General features: G+C 52.5%; 6 protein-coding genes across 6 annotated transcripts; 4 read left to right on the top strand and 2 right to left on the bottom strand.

The window, feature by feature from the left end:
* Positions 1–729: 729 nt before the first annotated feature.
* AAFC00_003376 (uncharacterized protein) lies at positions 730–2,209 on the top strand (the record flags this gene model as incomplete). The annotated part of the gene is made up of 3 exons (XM_069342838.1): positions 730–825; positions 956–1,007; positions 1,095–2,209. The coding sequence occupies 3 exons, from the start codon at positions 730–732 to the stop codon at positions 2,207–2,209; spliced, it is 1,263 nt and encodes a 420-aa protein (XP_069200648.1).
* Positions 2,210–2,271: 62 nt separating this feature from the next.
* AAFC00_003375 (uncharacterized protein) lies at positions 2,272–3,066 on the bottom strand (the record flags this gene model as incomplete). Its single annotated transcript, XM_069342837.1, has 2 exons — positions 2,272–2,804; positions 2,907–3,066. 2 exons carry the CDS (start codon positions 3,064–3,066, stop codon positions 2,272–2,274), a joined length of 693 nt encoding a protein of 230 aa, XP_069200647.1.
* Positions 3,067–4,407: 1,341 nt separating this feature from the next.
* AAFC00_003374 (uncharacterized protein) lies at positions 4,408–5,904 on the top strand (the record flags this gene model as incomplete). Its single annotated transcript, XM_069342835.1, has 2 exons — positions 4,408–4,599; positions 4,660–5,904. The coding sequence occupies 2 exons, from the start codon at positions 4,408–4,410 to the stop codon at positions 5,902–5,904; spliced, it is 1,437 nt and encodes a 478-aa protein (XP_069200646.1).
* A 460-nt stretch (positions 5,905–6,364) lies between these two features.
* Positions 6,365–8,223, top strand: AAFC00_003373 (uncharacterized protein; the record flags this gene model as incomplete). Its single annotated transcript, XM_069342834.1, has 3 exons — positions 6,365–6,391; positions 6,480–7,547; positions 7,606–8,223. 3 exons carry the CDS (start codon positions 6,365–6,367, stop codon positions 8,221–8,223), a joined length of 1,713 nt encoding a protein of 570 aa, XP_069200645.1.
* Positions 8,224–8,381: 158 nt separating this feature from the next.
* AAFC00_003372 (uncharacterized protein) lies at positions 8,382–10,125 on the bottom strand (the record flags this gene model as incomplete). Its single annotated transcript, XM_069342833.1, has 3 exons — positions 8,382–8,832; positions 8,897–9,885; positions 9,943–10,125. 3 exons carry the CDS (start codon positions 10,123–10,125, stop codon positions 8,382–8,384), a joined length of 1,623 nt encoding a protein of 540 aa, XP_069200644.1.
* A 2,676-nt stretch (positions 10,126–12,801) lies between these two features.
* On the top strand, positions 12,802–13,518 carry AAFC00_003371 (uncharacterized protein; the record flags this gene model as incomplete). The annotated part of the gene is made up of 1 exon (XM_069342832.1): positions 12,802–13,518. One exon carries the CDS (start codon positions 12,802–12,804, stop codon positions 13,516–13,518), a length of 717 nt encoding a protein of 238 aa, XP_069200643.1.
* Positions 13,519–13,591: the final 73 nt, after the last annotated feature.

Raw genomic sequence — 13,591 nt, 5'->3', positions numbered from 1 at the left:
CACATCCGAAACATCTCATAGCTCACACTGCAATACAACTTCTTCTCGAATTATCATATCAAATAGATGGAGATGCAATATATCGTTCTAACACATATGCTTTAGCAAGCCCGGAGAGTGCTGGTGCCTAAGCGAAGCCTAGGGCGATCTAGAACCGTGCGGACAACCCCAACCTTTCCTCTTTCCTCGACTTCCCCTCCCCACATCCGACTCTCGATACGGGGATAGCCACACTTTCTGCTTCGGAGCACCGAGACCACACCTGAAGAACCAATCAAGACATTGCCATGGCGCGCGTGGCTTGGCCAAGTCGTCAAAGTGTCGGTAAAGAACCCCCGTCTGCAGTGCAAATAAGTAAAGAAGTGGAAACTCTGCTCAGACTTAAACCAATTGCAGATTATCTGAGTCGCATCGGTCTAAAATGTGCTGTAGGTTCGCGTCAAAACCGAAGTCGGGGTACGGTAGGTGCGTGCAGGGGTGTCTTGCGCTATCTCTATAACTGAAGACGTGATGGTTGCGGTCGCTCGACATGAGAAGTGGTGATTCACTTTTATTTGGGTGCTGCTTTGCTGTTCATGATTGCACAAGACCACCTGACACACTGCTGCGCGGTTTAGTGTGTGTGCGCGCTTGTGTGTGTGCTTGGGTTGTTTCTCGATATCTGTCCCGTCGAGATACTATTGTTGGGATCTCAAGCACATACTCATTTGGCTGTGACAAGACGACAGAATGGCGGCGTACAGTGGGTTTCACGATCACCTGGACCTAGGGATCTTATATGAGATTCGCGACATTCTACATCGAATCTTTCTCGACATTGCAAGTGTAAGTGTCTTTGCGTAGTATTTGCTATTAACCTACGATCATACTTGCGTGTTGAGGAGTAGTAATGCTGAGGAGGCAGCCGAAGCATTCAATAAATATGGTCATGCTGACATGGGCTGATCGCTTCTAGGTGCTGTTTCGGCAAGACTTTCGCCACATAAGCTGGTTGCCTACGCTCGCCTGTATGTACTTGATCTAGTTTTGGTTTCTCTATGGACGATTAGTCGTGTAAGGAAGGAAGAGCTGACGTGTACATCCTCGGCCTCCAGGTATCTCCACTATCGCGACAACAAGCCAGCCAGGCATCAACGGCACCAGCCTGCTTCGCATGAACCAGATCCAGATTGTGGCAACACACAACAGCTATCACATCGAGAATAACGCGACAGAGAAGGAGTATTTCAGACATTTGATCAGACACCCTGAAGACTATTACTACACACATGCGCCGCCGCGGGATCAGCTTGATCATCAGCAAGTGCGTGGGTTCGAATTTGACATATGGGCTGACTCAGCTGGCGGGCGATATACCGCGCCCATCATCCGGCAACTGACACATGGAGGGACACCAGGGGGTGCTGCATCAAGCGTCATGGATCAGCCTGGAGCCAAAGTCTTCCACATCTCGGACCTCGATGTACGATCGACATGCTACACGCTGGTTGACTGCTTACAGCAGGTGAAAGAGTGGTCCGATGCACATCCCGCACATGTACCAATCCCCATCTTACTTGAGTTCAAGACTGCTGGAACGCCATCACTGGCCATTGGCGGGGTCCAGTCTGAGGAGTGGAACCCGAGCAACTTGGCATTCTTGGATCGAGAGATCAGATCAGTGTTCCCAGAGGAAAGGATGATTACACCAGACGACGTTCGCAGGAATGGGCTAACGCTCGAGCAATCAGTGCTCAAATATGGCTGGCCAGCGCTGGACGAGTCTCGCGGGAAAGTGTTTTTTCTGATGGACAACAGTCCGAACCCAGGACGTGACAACGTGCGTGACGCATACCGCATGGAAGGCCATGGAAACCTGGAGGGACGAATCATCTTCACAAACTCGTTGCCCGGTCGGGCGGACTGCGCCTTTGTCAAACGCAATATTGCGACCGGCCATAATTTTGCTGAGATACAGCAGCTGGTACAAGCGGGGTACATGGTTCGGACCCGAGCCGATCAACCTATCTGGACAGTCGTACATAATGATGTCAGACGAAGAGAAGCGGCATTCGCGTCTGGCGCGCAGATAGTGTCGACCGATTTCCCGGCTGTCCGTATGTCCGAGAGATACGACAGTGATTATGTCTGTCGCTTGCCGGGCAAGAAAGTTGCCAGGTGCAATCCAGTAAACGGCCCATGTGGATGTAAAGATGAGCAGCTTGAGTGATAATTCCTGCCTCTTTCCGGGCAAAGTCGCTCTTTCCTGATTTGGTCCTCGATGCATCTTCATCATGGATGCAATAGTGACTTGACTCTGTCGATCCTCTTCATGGCCTCCTCGATTCGCTCCAGCCTCCTGCTTCTTTCTCCATCTTTGGACTGGATCCGCGAGAGGTCGTCTTCCAATTGTCTGACTCTTGCCACGAGCTGCGCCTTTTCTCTGCGCTCCGTGCTGACCATCTCGTTTGCCTGCTCGAACAGGGTCGCGCTCAATTCTTCGATCTCGTTCTCGACCGTGGAGGCCTTCTTCTCCGCCTCTACCCGTAGATGAGTTTCTCTGGCCAAGGCGGCTTCCATCTCCGCAAACCCTTCTCTTGAAATCGGTCGACTCGGCGGTAATGGCAGAGCCTTTTTGGAAGTCAGAAAGGAAAATCGAGTAAAGCTGGCTCTCTGCGGAGATACTTCGTGTTCGGGCGCGCTTGCCATCCGAGACAAGTCCGGTCTGCCGTCGGCGAGATGAAGCGGCGCGTTATCCATTGGCGAATCGTTGCGATGACCCCTAAGCAGGCGAATTTCTTCCTCGTAATCAGCCAGCTTGTCAGCTTTACCATTGAAATGTCAGTATTGGGTTCGTTTGGATGGAATGGAATCCTTTCTCTCCTGCCAAGGAAGAGACCAGAAATTGAATGGAGAAGCATGCATACCCGCCGCCGTGGCTTTATCTCTGAGCATGCGCACTTCTTCCTCGAGGTTCTGTATGCGTTGCGCATCTTCCGGATTGCTGTGGCACGCAGAACATAGCACGATTGAATGATTGGGGGAGGGAGAGTCCTCCCTTGCCTCGGACTCGATCACTTCGGACATGTATTGCGGACTTTGCCACGACACAACTCTACGAATTATGATCTTTGTGACGGGAAGGAAAAGACAGCCGGGATTGAGTTTTGGATTTGATCTTGTCAGCAGTAAACCAAGAAAACAATAAAAGGGAAACACGACGAGATATACCCAAAACCCCTCGGTTCCTTGCCTGACGCGGGTCGCTGCACTAGCGCGTCGATCACCCTGGGGGTCCCGCTGTCCCGTAACCCTATTGCTTTGTTCTCTGCGTGTGTTTTGCCTGTGGATCACGTATTAAAGTGTCAGGAAAGGATCAAGGGAGTCATCTAGCACCCAAAATAGCTCCGTTGCTTGGCCTTGCTTGCGCTCTCAGCTCCTGTCACCGTATCAAAGTGTGCATGATCGATGATAAGCCAGTCCTATAATTACTCTACCTGGTCTCCCTCTGCCGTGCATGAACTCCTTTCGCACATAAGCACTGTAAAGGACGATGAAGATCACTTGAGATCCCATTTCTTTGTCTTCACCGTTAGGATCGCTGAGATGTGCTCGCCATGTCGCATCTCGCACAGCGGTACAGCAGCAAGGTCGACAGTGCTCATGGCGGGACGTTTGTCGGAAATGACGCCTGTCTGTGAACCTCCCGAATCATCAAGAACGGTGTGTGTGTGACATCAAAACAAAGCCGAACGCGACGAAACGCTTGGCACAGGGGCTGCTCACAGGCGCGACCTACACATGGTTTCTATGCGTCTGTGTATAGCGTACATTGAAGATGTACAGAGAGAGAAATATATATGCTCAGTGGACACTATGCAGCTTTTGAGAGGATTCTCTTGCCACTGCGGTCGACTCCCGAGATCTCAGCCGCTGTCTTGGTGAAGATGAAGGAAGACCCACCCTTAATGATCGCCGTCGCTGTCCGGCTTCACATCGGTGACTACCTTAGGTAGGTAAGGTAGGCTTCCGAACGTCGACTCAAGGGATTCATGTCCACCACACTCTCACCGATCAAAAAGAGAACCGTGGGATGTGCTTCTCACGTAATTGACAAGCGATACAAGACAGCATGCAAAAAGAATGAATTGTCTCCAGAAAATTACATCGAGCAGGCCGCCTCTGATGAATGTTCATTAAGCACCATGTCGCTGGCTGGCTTGCTCTGTAACACATGCTCGCACTTATCATTCACGTACGTGGATTGCATAGGGCTTTGCTATATCAACCACGGAAAAAGTGGAGCAGATAACCCAACAAGGTAGGGTTCTCCATTTCTCCATGGCAAATGTCCTCCAGAGCTTGCATTTATAAGAATGTGTCCTTGACCCCATCTTTTTCCTGTTCATTGGTGATTGTCTTGGGAACATGACTTCCTCCATGATCGACCAGGTCTCGAATGAGAAGACTTTCGAAGAGCCAAGCGAGGCAAAGGTCGCCGAGCCCGAGATTGTGGACTATGGCGATGGCGAAATAGTCAAGAATCCGAAATCAGTGGCTTCTTGGACCCTCTTCGCCAGTGCTTTAGCCAATTTTTCAGATGGTTATCAAAACAGTCTGGTAAGAGCGCGATCAGGATCAAAGCAATCACGCACAGCATGCTAAGACGCCCCCCACCAGTCCTCGAGTACAAACGTCATCTTCAAACATGAAGTCGGCAAGGCGTACACATCTACTGTGCAGACCCGCATTTCTAATGCGCTGCTTGTCGGAGCCGTCATAGGTATAGTCATCCTCGGCTACTTTTGCGACATCTTCTCCCGCAAAGGCGGATTATGGATTACTTCTAGTTTGGTAGTTATCGGCTCCCTCATGGCCACGTTGACTTTTCAGGTCAGTGGTGGTGTCGATAAAATGCTGTGGTACTTGACGATTGCCAGAGGTATCGCTGGTGTGGGTGTGGGAGGGGAATATCCCAGTTCGGCTGCTGCTGCGCTCGAAGGCTCAAACGAACACTTTGACTCGAGACGAGGGCCGATCCAGGTGCTTACCTCGACCATGCAGGCCACGAGTGCGGGACCAATCTGCACACTCGTGTACCTGCTTTCCCTCATCGGCTCCAACAACAATCTCAAGGTGGCATTCCATGCCATGTACGGCATTTCCATCTTTCTGCCCTTGGGGGTCATGCTAATACGTCTGCGCATGAAGGACGGCCTTTTGTTCCGCAAAAGCAACTTCAAGAATGAGCGCATACCTTATCTGCTAATCGCAAAACGCTACGGGTGGAGAGTGATGGGGACCAGCGCTGCCTTCTTCTTCTACGACTTCATCAACTTCCCCAACTCGATCATGTCGAGTGCGATCATCAACAACATCGTACCGGATCACAACATCAGGACGGTGGCGATATGGCAGTTCATTCTCGCTCTGTTGGCAGTGCCCGGGGTGATTTTGGGATCGTATCTCTGCAACAAGATCGGGCGCAAATGGACCGGTATCGCGGGGTGGACGGGCTACATTGTGCTTGGCTTTATTGTCGGGGGCTGTTACCAAAAGCTCACGACGAACGCGATCCCAGCTTTCGTTGTCCTCTACGGACTGATGCAGTCATTTGGACACATGGGACCGGGGGCGACGATTGGGCTGATGTCAGTCGAGCTGTATCCGACGGCGATCAGAGGCATTGCGTACGGCATCTCAGCAGGATTCGGCAAGGCGGGGGCAGCGGTGGGCACGCAGGTCTTCACACCTATCCGTGACGCGGCGGGGCCTTCGTCGACGTTTTATGTGGCCGGTGGAGTCGGCGTCATTGGATGCGCATTGTACTTCATCTTGCCAGAGGGCAGGGATCTGGACTTGGAGATGGAGGACGAGAGTTTCAGGACATATTTACGCAGCGAGGGATGGCAAGGCACGATATGAGAGAATGATTTGGTCTGGCTTGGCTTGATTAGGTAGGCCGGCTGCGATGATGATTACCTACGATATCGGAGACTGAAATAACGAGCATGATGCAAATGCAGATGAACTAAAGACCAAAGCAAGGTACTGTACTTGATATGAAAATGCGAGGTAGTATGATGAGGTGGTGGTAATAGTAAGTGGTTCGGCTAGAGATGCCCTTTGCGCGAGGCGCGTCATACTGCCTCGACTGCCTCGACTGCCTCTTCGTACCCTAGGACTCCAGGTTCCTTCCTGATCTGATTCGTCCCCCGCGCGACTGCTGGATTTATTCAGGATAAGGTAGATTGACGAACTAAATCGCTCTTTCTTCTTTTCACTCTTTTCTTTCTCTTCTCTCTCTCAACCACTTTCCGAGTTTTCATCGTCCCTGTCCCTGATTCATCACGGCCATCACCAGAACCCATCGATCTCGACAAAGATGGGCAAGGGCACGGACAAGCTGTATGTAAGACACGACGACTTCTTCTTTCCTTCTTTCATTCTCTCTTTCTTTCTTTTGTCTCTTCAATGACGCAGACTGACCCTTGTGGCAGATCACGCACAGCGAATGGGCCTCAGAGGACGCCTTCTCCGCCAGCGCAGGCAGCAATGTGAACTCGAGCAAGAAGAATGTGCCCGGCGCCTTCAAGCGACTCCCCTTCAACTTCTGCGCCCTCTCTCTGCAGCCGTTCGAGCACCCCGTGTGCACCGCTGACGGCACCATCTTCGACCTCACCAACATCCTGCCTTGGCTCAAGAAGCACGGCACCAACCCTGTCGACGGCACTCGGCTCAAGTCGGCCGACCTCGTCAAGCTCAACTTCGCCAAGAACGACGACAACGAGTATGTCGACCCCGTCACCTACAAGGTCTTGACCGACAACACCCACATTGTCGCCCTCGCCAACACGGGCAACGTCTTCGCCTACGACACGATAGACCGCCTCAACATCAAGTCGAAGAATTGGAAGGATCTCGTGACGGACCAGGACTTCAGTCGCAGGGACATGATCACCCTGCAGGACCCCCAGAACATCGAGTCGCGCAACATCAGCGCCTTCAAGTACAAGCAGGACGGCGAGAATGGCTTGACTCCGGAACAAGCGGCGGAACGAGGGGCCGGCGTCAACACAGACGCCATGGGCAATGCCGCCAAGATCCTCAAGGCCAAAGAGGCCGTGGCGCGAGCGCGAGCCGAGAGAGAAGGCAAAGCGGCAGCGGCCGCCGCAGCGGGAGCTTCACAATCAAAGAGCGGTGCATTGAGCAGCAGTGGCAATGGAAACAAGAGCGGGGCAACAACAAAGGGAGCGCCGAGTCTGAGCAGGCCGGTGCCTTACAATGCGGCCAAACACACGACAGGAAAAGCCGCCGCGTCCTTCACGAGCACCGGCCTCACCCCCCACACGGGCGACGAGCGCGCTCTGCTGTCGGACGAAGAGTACATGCTCAAGCCCAAGCGAGTCAGGATCAAGGGCTATGCCCGGCTGCAGACCAACCTCGGCGAGTTGAACCTCGAGCTGCACACCGAGTCGGCGCCTCAGGCCGTGTGGAACTTTGTTCGATTGGCGCAAAAGGGCTACTACAAGGGCGTCGCCTTCCACAGGAACATCAAGAACTTCATGGTATCTTTGTTCTTTTGCATTGAAGAAGAAGCTCCTGAACTGACCACAACACTCCCAGATCCAAGGCGGAGACCCCACCGGCACAGGAAGAGGAGGACAGTCCGTCTGGGGCAAGAACTTCCCCGACGAGATCGACCAGGCTCTCTCCCACGACGCCCGAGGCATTCTGTCCATGGCGAACAAGGGCAAAGACACAAACTCGTCGCAGTTCTTCATCACTTACCGCCCTGTGCCTCACCTCAACCGCAAACACACCATCTTCGGCCGCGTCGTCGGTGGCAACGACACCCTCTCGAGGCTCGAGGCTGTCCGGACCGACGATGCGAACCACCCGTTGGACGACTGTATCATCGAGGACATTGTCGTCTACCTCGATCCCTTTGAGGAGTGGCTTAAACAGCGATCTGAAAAGGACGTCAGAGAAAAAGAGAAGGAAGACATTGCCAGGGCTGGCGGCACCGAGGACGACAAGACCACCTGGTCCGGCAAGCGCATCCGAAATGACGGCACTGTTGTCACGGAGAAACCATCCACAGGTGTTGGCAAGTACCTCAAGTCGGCCCAGCCTGCGCCACCGGTCGAAGAAGACGAGATTGTCGGTGAATGGGACGAGCCGGAGATGCCCGTCAAGAAGAAGGCCAGATCTGGCGGCTTTGGAAACTTTGATGGCTGGTGAGGCGCTGAAAGCAAAAAGAAAAAAGCATGCAATTCTATATGAGGAGCTGAAGTCTTCTATCGAAATTCTCGTTCTCTTGCACGCAAACGCCGGATCATTAGCCATCAATATCTCATCAGGAAAACACGGAATCTCGATAATCAGGCCATGGAAAGTCACTAGGTCTCGAGGGCCTTGACACCGGCGGCACCCTTCTCTCCCTCGGAGCTCCTGCCGCTCGTGTCTGCGTCTGTACCGACGTCGACGCCCTCCATGACCTCGCCGTGCGCAATCAAGTCCTCGACCTTGGTGAGACGAGCGCCGTAGCCAGTCGCTTCGTACTTGCCGAAAGCGAACACGCCGACCCTCTTCTCGAACAGCTCGTCCAGCTCCTCCAAGCTGCGACCCTTGAGTTCGGGCAGGAAGAAGTACACCCAAAGTGCAGACATGACGGAAAAGGATCCCCAGAGGAACCCGATCTTTCCTTGGAGATTGCCGTATCCGGCGTCCTGAATGTATGGCGCCACGAAGCTGACAATGACGGAAACGGTGAAGCCCGTGAATGTCGAGACTGTCATCGTCTTCTCGCGCAGTTGCAGCGTCGATACCTCGGCCGTGGTAATCCATACACTGGCACACGTCAGCTTTTCGTTCGTAGACAAGATGAAATATAGAATCAACGGCATGAACTCACCAAGAGGACCACGCGAAGGACTGGAAGAAATTCCACACAAAAAGCGCGGCAAGCACACCCTTCATGGCCGCCGTGTTCCCTGGGGCGCCGACCACCACTCCCGCCACCGTGTACATGCATGAACCCAGCACGATCGCTCCCCCGAACAAGCACTTGCGACGACCAAACTTGTCCACAAAGTAAAACGCCAAGGTTGATCCCATGGTGTTGACGAATGAGAACAAGACGTTCATCTCCATATGGTTCTGCTTGATGCCAATGGCCTGCATGAATGTAATGGCATAGTTCGAGATGAAACTGCTGCCCTGCGCCTGTTGTAGACTCTGTACACCGGCGCCGATCATGGTCCTGCGCAGGTTCGACCCACGGAAGCAGTCGAGCCACGACGTCGCCGCGTGAAACTCACGCTGTTCTGCGTCAGCCTTGATGAGCAACTCCAGCTCCTCCTCGATGATCGCCGGCGCTGCCTTTTTGCCTCGCAGCAGTGTCAGAACCTTTCTCGCCTGCTCAACCCTGCCCTTCTCCACAAGCCATCGCGGAGATTCTGGCAGCACCAGTCCTGCAGAGATCAGCACTATAGGGATGATGAACTGCAGGATCAGCGTGGTTCTGTAGCTCCATTGGTCATCGCGGTACTGGAATCCCCAGTTGGCCGTCGTGGCCATCAATGCGCCCACCAATTGCCAGAATTGATAGAAGTTGACCATTGCGCCTCTGATGCGAGCAGGTGCAATCTCACCCTGGTAGGTGGGAACGACGTTGCAGATGACACCCATGGACAAGGCGTTGATGATACGTCCGGCCATGAGTTGCCAGAAGTTCTTGAATGATGTCACCTGGACTAAGATGCCGACAATGGCGATGCCGCCGGCCAGGAAGAAAGTCTTGATACGACCGAGCTTGTTACCCACGAAACCAGAGAGCAGACATCCGAAAGCGACACCGGCCAAGGGTGCTCCTGTACCGGCCGATTGCCACGGCGTGGGAATCTGTTTGGTGTCTTGTCAGTAGTGAATGATCACATTTCAGTACTTATATCGACTTACTGCATATGCCTGAAGCGTATCGTCCCATCTGCCAAAATCCTCGAGGAAACGAGGCATGCCCAGGAAGCCACCCCAGTAGAGGTTGTCGAAGCCGAATCCAGCACCGGCGAGAGATGCATAGATGCAGACCATGCCCAGTGCCGGCGTCATCTCCCGATAGAGATCTGTGTCCTTGAACCCCATGATGATGATGCTTGGAGTGCGGGGCTTGATGTGGTGTAGTTTTGTGTTTGTGCAGTGCTACTTGTCTACGGCACGATTGATATCAAACCAAGCCCAACGTAGAGCAGCGTATGAACAATGCTTGATCAAGACAACTTCAAATCAGGCCCATGTCATAAGAGTGAATATTGCAGTGTCAGATGTGACTGGGACAAGAGGCGTGAGGAGATGAGGAGATGTGGTGGGATATTTGCATGATTATCTAGTAAATTCAACCACCAGAGCCTCCAAGCACATGGATCACAGTACTCTTCGATATTGCATTGCATGCGATGAGCAAAGATAATGTTTCCTGCCATACCTATCAATGTGTCTAAAGAGCCATAAACTCCCCCGCAGGCTCGACCGAGACTCAAGCTCGAGCTAAGAGATAATGGCTCCGTTTTGGTCGGATCGTCGTTGTCGGAAACAAATCAACCTCTCTTCCTTTTTCCCCCCACTCCACCTTGTCTCGAGAGATATTTATTACCTGCCTTAGCCTGGCCTTTGACCTCCCCCGACGTCCCCAAGAGATCCACTAGTACCTGGGTACCCGCACTACTGGGACAGGATGGATAGGCCAACTGCGGTACCTTGGCTGCCTTGGACTTCGGGTCTTTTCGACTCTTGCTAACAAGAACAAAAGGGACTCGGCAGGGTCTCAGTGCATGGGTTTCTTACCATTGCTTGTGTACACTTGCCTTGTGGCTTGTTGGGGTCTCAGGATCGTTACAGATGTACTGTACCTTGGCTTTCTCTTCCGTGCTCTTTCGCGTGTGTTCTCGGCTTAGTTCTTCTTCGTCTTAGGTTCACTCTCTCTCACTTGGTATGCTACTGCTGATGCCGATCCGGGATCGGTCATGATACCTGTATGCGAAGAACCCGTACGGCTTCTTGAAACACACAGTAGAGGTTTCATCGTCTGTATCATGTAGCTGGACATGACTTATGGATTATCAAGTTGACTATCTTGTTCGCTCCCTCCATCCATCCATCACGAGTATCGTGCCTACCACGTCATGACTGGCTCGTGGAATATAAACATATGGTCAAACTCGGGCAGACTTACGCTACCATCTATCGCTGCTGCACCCACTCGTTGGATGAAAGAAGGACAACGCCTCGCGGATCCTCTACATCTCAGCGCATCCTGAATCACAGAGCCGCGCGAAGCTGAGGAGGCGGCGGTGGCGGCGGTGACGGCGGAGCGCTGTAGGAGCCCCGATTACGATAACCACAAGTTTGCGCCTCAAGCACTCAGCTCCGAAAGGTATTTACTATACCTATAATCGACGCTTGTCGCTAGCGGAGAAAGTTGTTGTATTTGTGAGGCATTGTCCTCTTCTCTTGCGCCTCCCCCGACCTCTTCGCCTATCTACATCTTGCCCCACACCCACGTGCGCACTGATATGAGACTAAGGTACCCACACTAAACAGAGCACTGTGCCTTTTGTGAGGTACGTACTCGTACATACAAATATACTGTTCTCCCTCACCACGAAAAGAGACAATGGAGCGCCGCTCTCCTGTCCAGCCTGCTATTCCTGTCTGATAGGAGGTCCGATCGTCCGATTACCCGAGAATGAGCAAGTGAGAGGATTGTACTTATCTGCTGACTCTCCTGTCGGGGTTGCCTTTTGGTTCAAGATCGCGATGCCACGCACTCGTTGGATGCAGGTTTTGTGGTCGTTTGAGAATTGTTTATGGCATGTATACTCTGTTGCGCACTTCGAAACAGCCTGTGAAGACTACGCCGGTTGGTGAGCGCAGAACATACCCGCATGATCGGGCTATCACTGACGACCGGGCACTCTTATCTGATCATCGTAGCTGCCCATAGATGTGCAGCTCACATAAGGTACAAAGATAGAGATAAGGCAAGATATCTACCTTGAAGATTAGAGGTTGGTACTTCCGTACAAGTACAAGCAAAAAGGTGCTCCGAGAAGGAGGGTCGGCAGACGAGTCATGGTATTTCGAATCTTCTACCTTCCATGACAAGGTACTCTATTATTTGTATACCCAACGTGGGAACATTCAATGCCTTCCCCCGAACGCTCTCGAGTTTTGTCTGTCTGACCTTTTCCTCACGAACAAGCGCAGCTGGATGAACATCTAGAAGAAGTCAAGGATTGTAATTCTCGTACCCTGTAGTCGGGGTCTGCGGCTTTTGTATCTAGTCCCGAGATCTGTTCGTCCTCGGGACTACGTCGCCCATCATGCTCAATATCTACTTTGCCGTACCTTACTGTTCCTACACGCAGTAATACAGGATCTACACCTATTGTCAAGGCCCGCGGACGATGAATTGCACATCTTGTGCTCTTCTAACAGTTCCTTAGAGACGTCGGTCTCATTGGAGGAATGGTGGTCATATTTATGGTTTCTTCGGCTTTTGTAAGTACTTCACAAGCGTCCGATTTCGAGCTTGTAGGAAGCTTGTATGGCTAGAGATATATACTATATATATACTGTGCAGTCACGCAGCTGGTGACAGGACAATATCGAGAGCTGTATCCTTGTCTAGCGTATCTACGTCTTGATATAAATCCATCCGCGACATCTATACATCGACCATCAAACATTCAATCTGCATTTTCTTTACAAATTGAATATTGAAGCACTCAACCTAAACCATCCACACCACTCTCTTCCACAATGGCAGCTCCATCAACATCAACAACAACACTAGCAATCAAAGCCCTAAGCATCACCATCTCCCTCGTCGCCTCAGGCGGCATAGCAAGCCCAACCCTCTTCGACATCCCAGAGCTGCAATCCCAACCCGCCTCGCGCTCCCTGCCCCAACTCCGCTGGCTCTTCTCCCGCGGCTCCCACATCTTCCCAACAGCATGCCTGCTGTCATCCGCAGGCTTCGTCTACACGGCTTTCCAATCCCTGCCCTTGGCTCGTCGCTATGTCGCCCAGCTGCTGCTGCACGCGGCTTCAAACACCACCGGGACGAACGGGTTTTTGCTCGCTGCTGCCCTGAGTTTCACTATCGCCCCGTTCACGCGCTTCGTTATGCTGCCTACGAATTTTGAGATCATCAGGTTCAATGCTGAGGAGGGAGGGGTGCGCAGCGCGCGTGCGGCTGCTGAGCAGCAGCAGAGCAACTCAGATGCGGCTGCTGCGACGGGCGCAAAGGGGTGCGGCGAGCGGCCGATTGATGATTTGCTGTCTGAGAGCCATAGTACTGCGAATCAGATTACTGATCTTAGTGGACCACAGTCTAAGACCCGCGACGACTCCACTGCGCGGGAGGATGAGAGGGCTCGAGAGTTGTTGGGTAAGTTTGGCAGGATGAATATGGGTAGGGCCGTTTTGATCGGTGCTGGAGGAGTCGTGGGGTTGTGCACTGCGCTTATGCCTTAGATCGACTTGATTCTCAAGACTAGATGGGGTGCATGAGATGAAGATTCATTATTGATGTTGTTGTAACGTATTT

Source organism: Neodothiora populina (genome assembly GCF_041146345.1).
Source record: "Neodothiora populina strain CPC 39397 chromosome Unknown canker_contig_16, whole genome shotgun sequence".
In the NCBI taxonomy this organism is placed as follows: Eukaryota; Fungi; Ascomycota; class Dothideomycetes; order Dothideales; family Dothioraceae; genus Neodothiora; species Neodothiora populina.
This window is presented reverse-complemented; position numbering and strand designations above follow the sequence as displayed.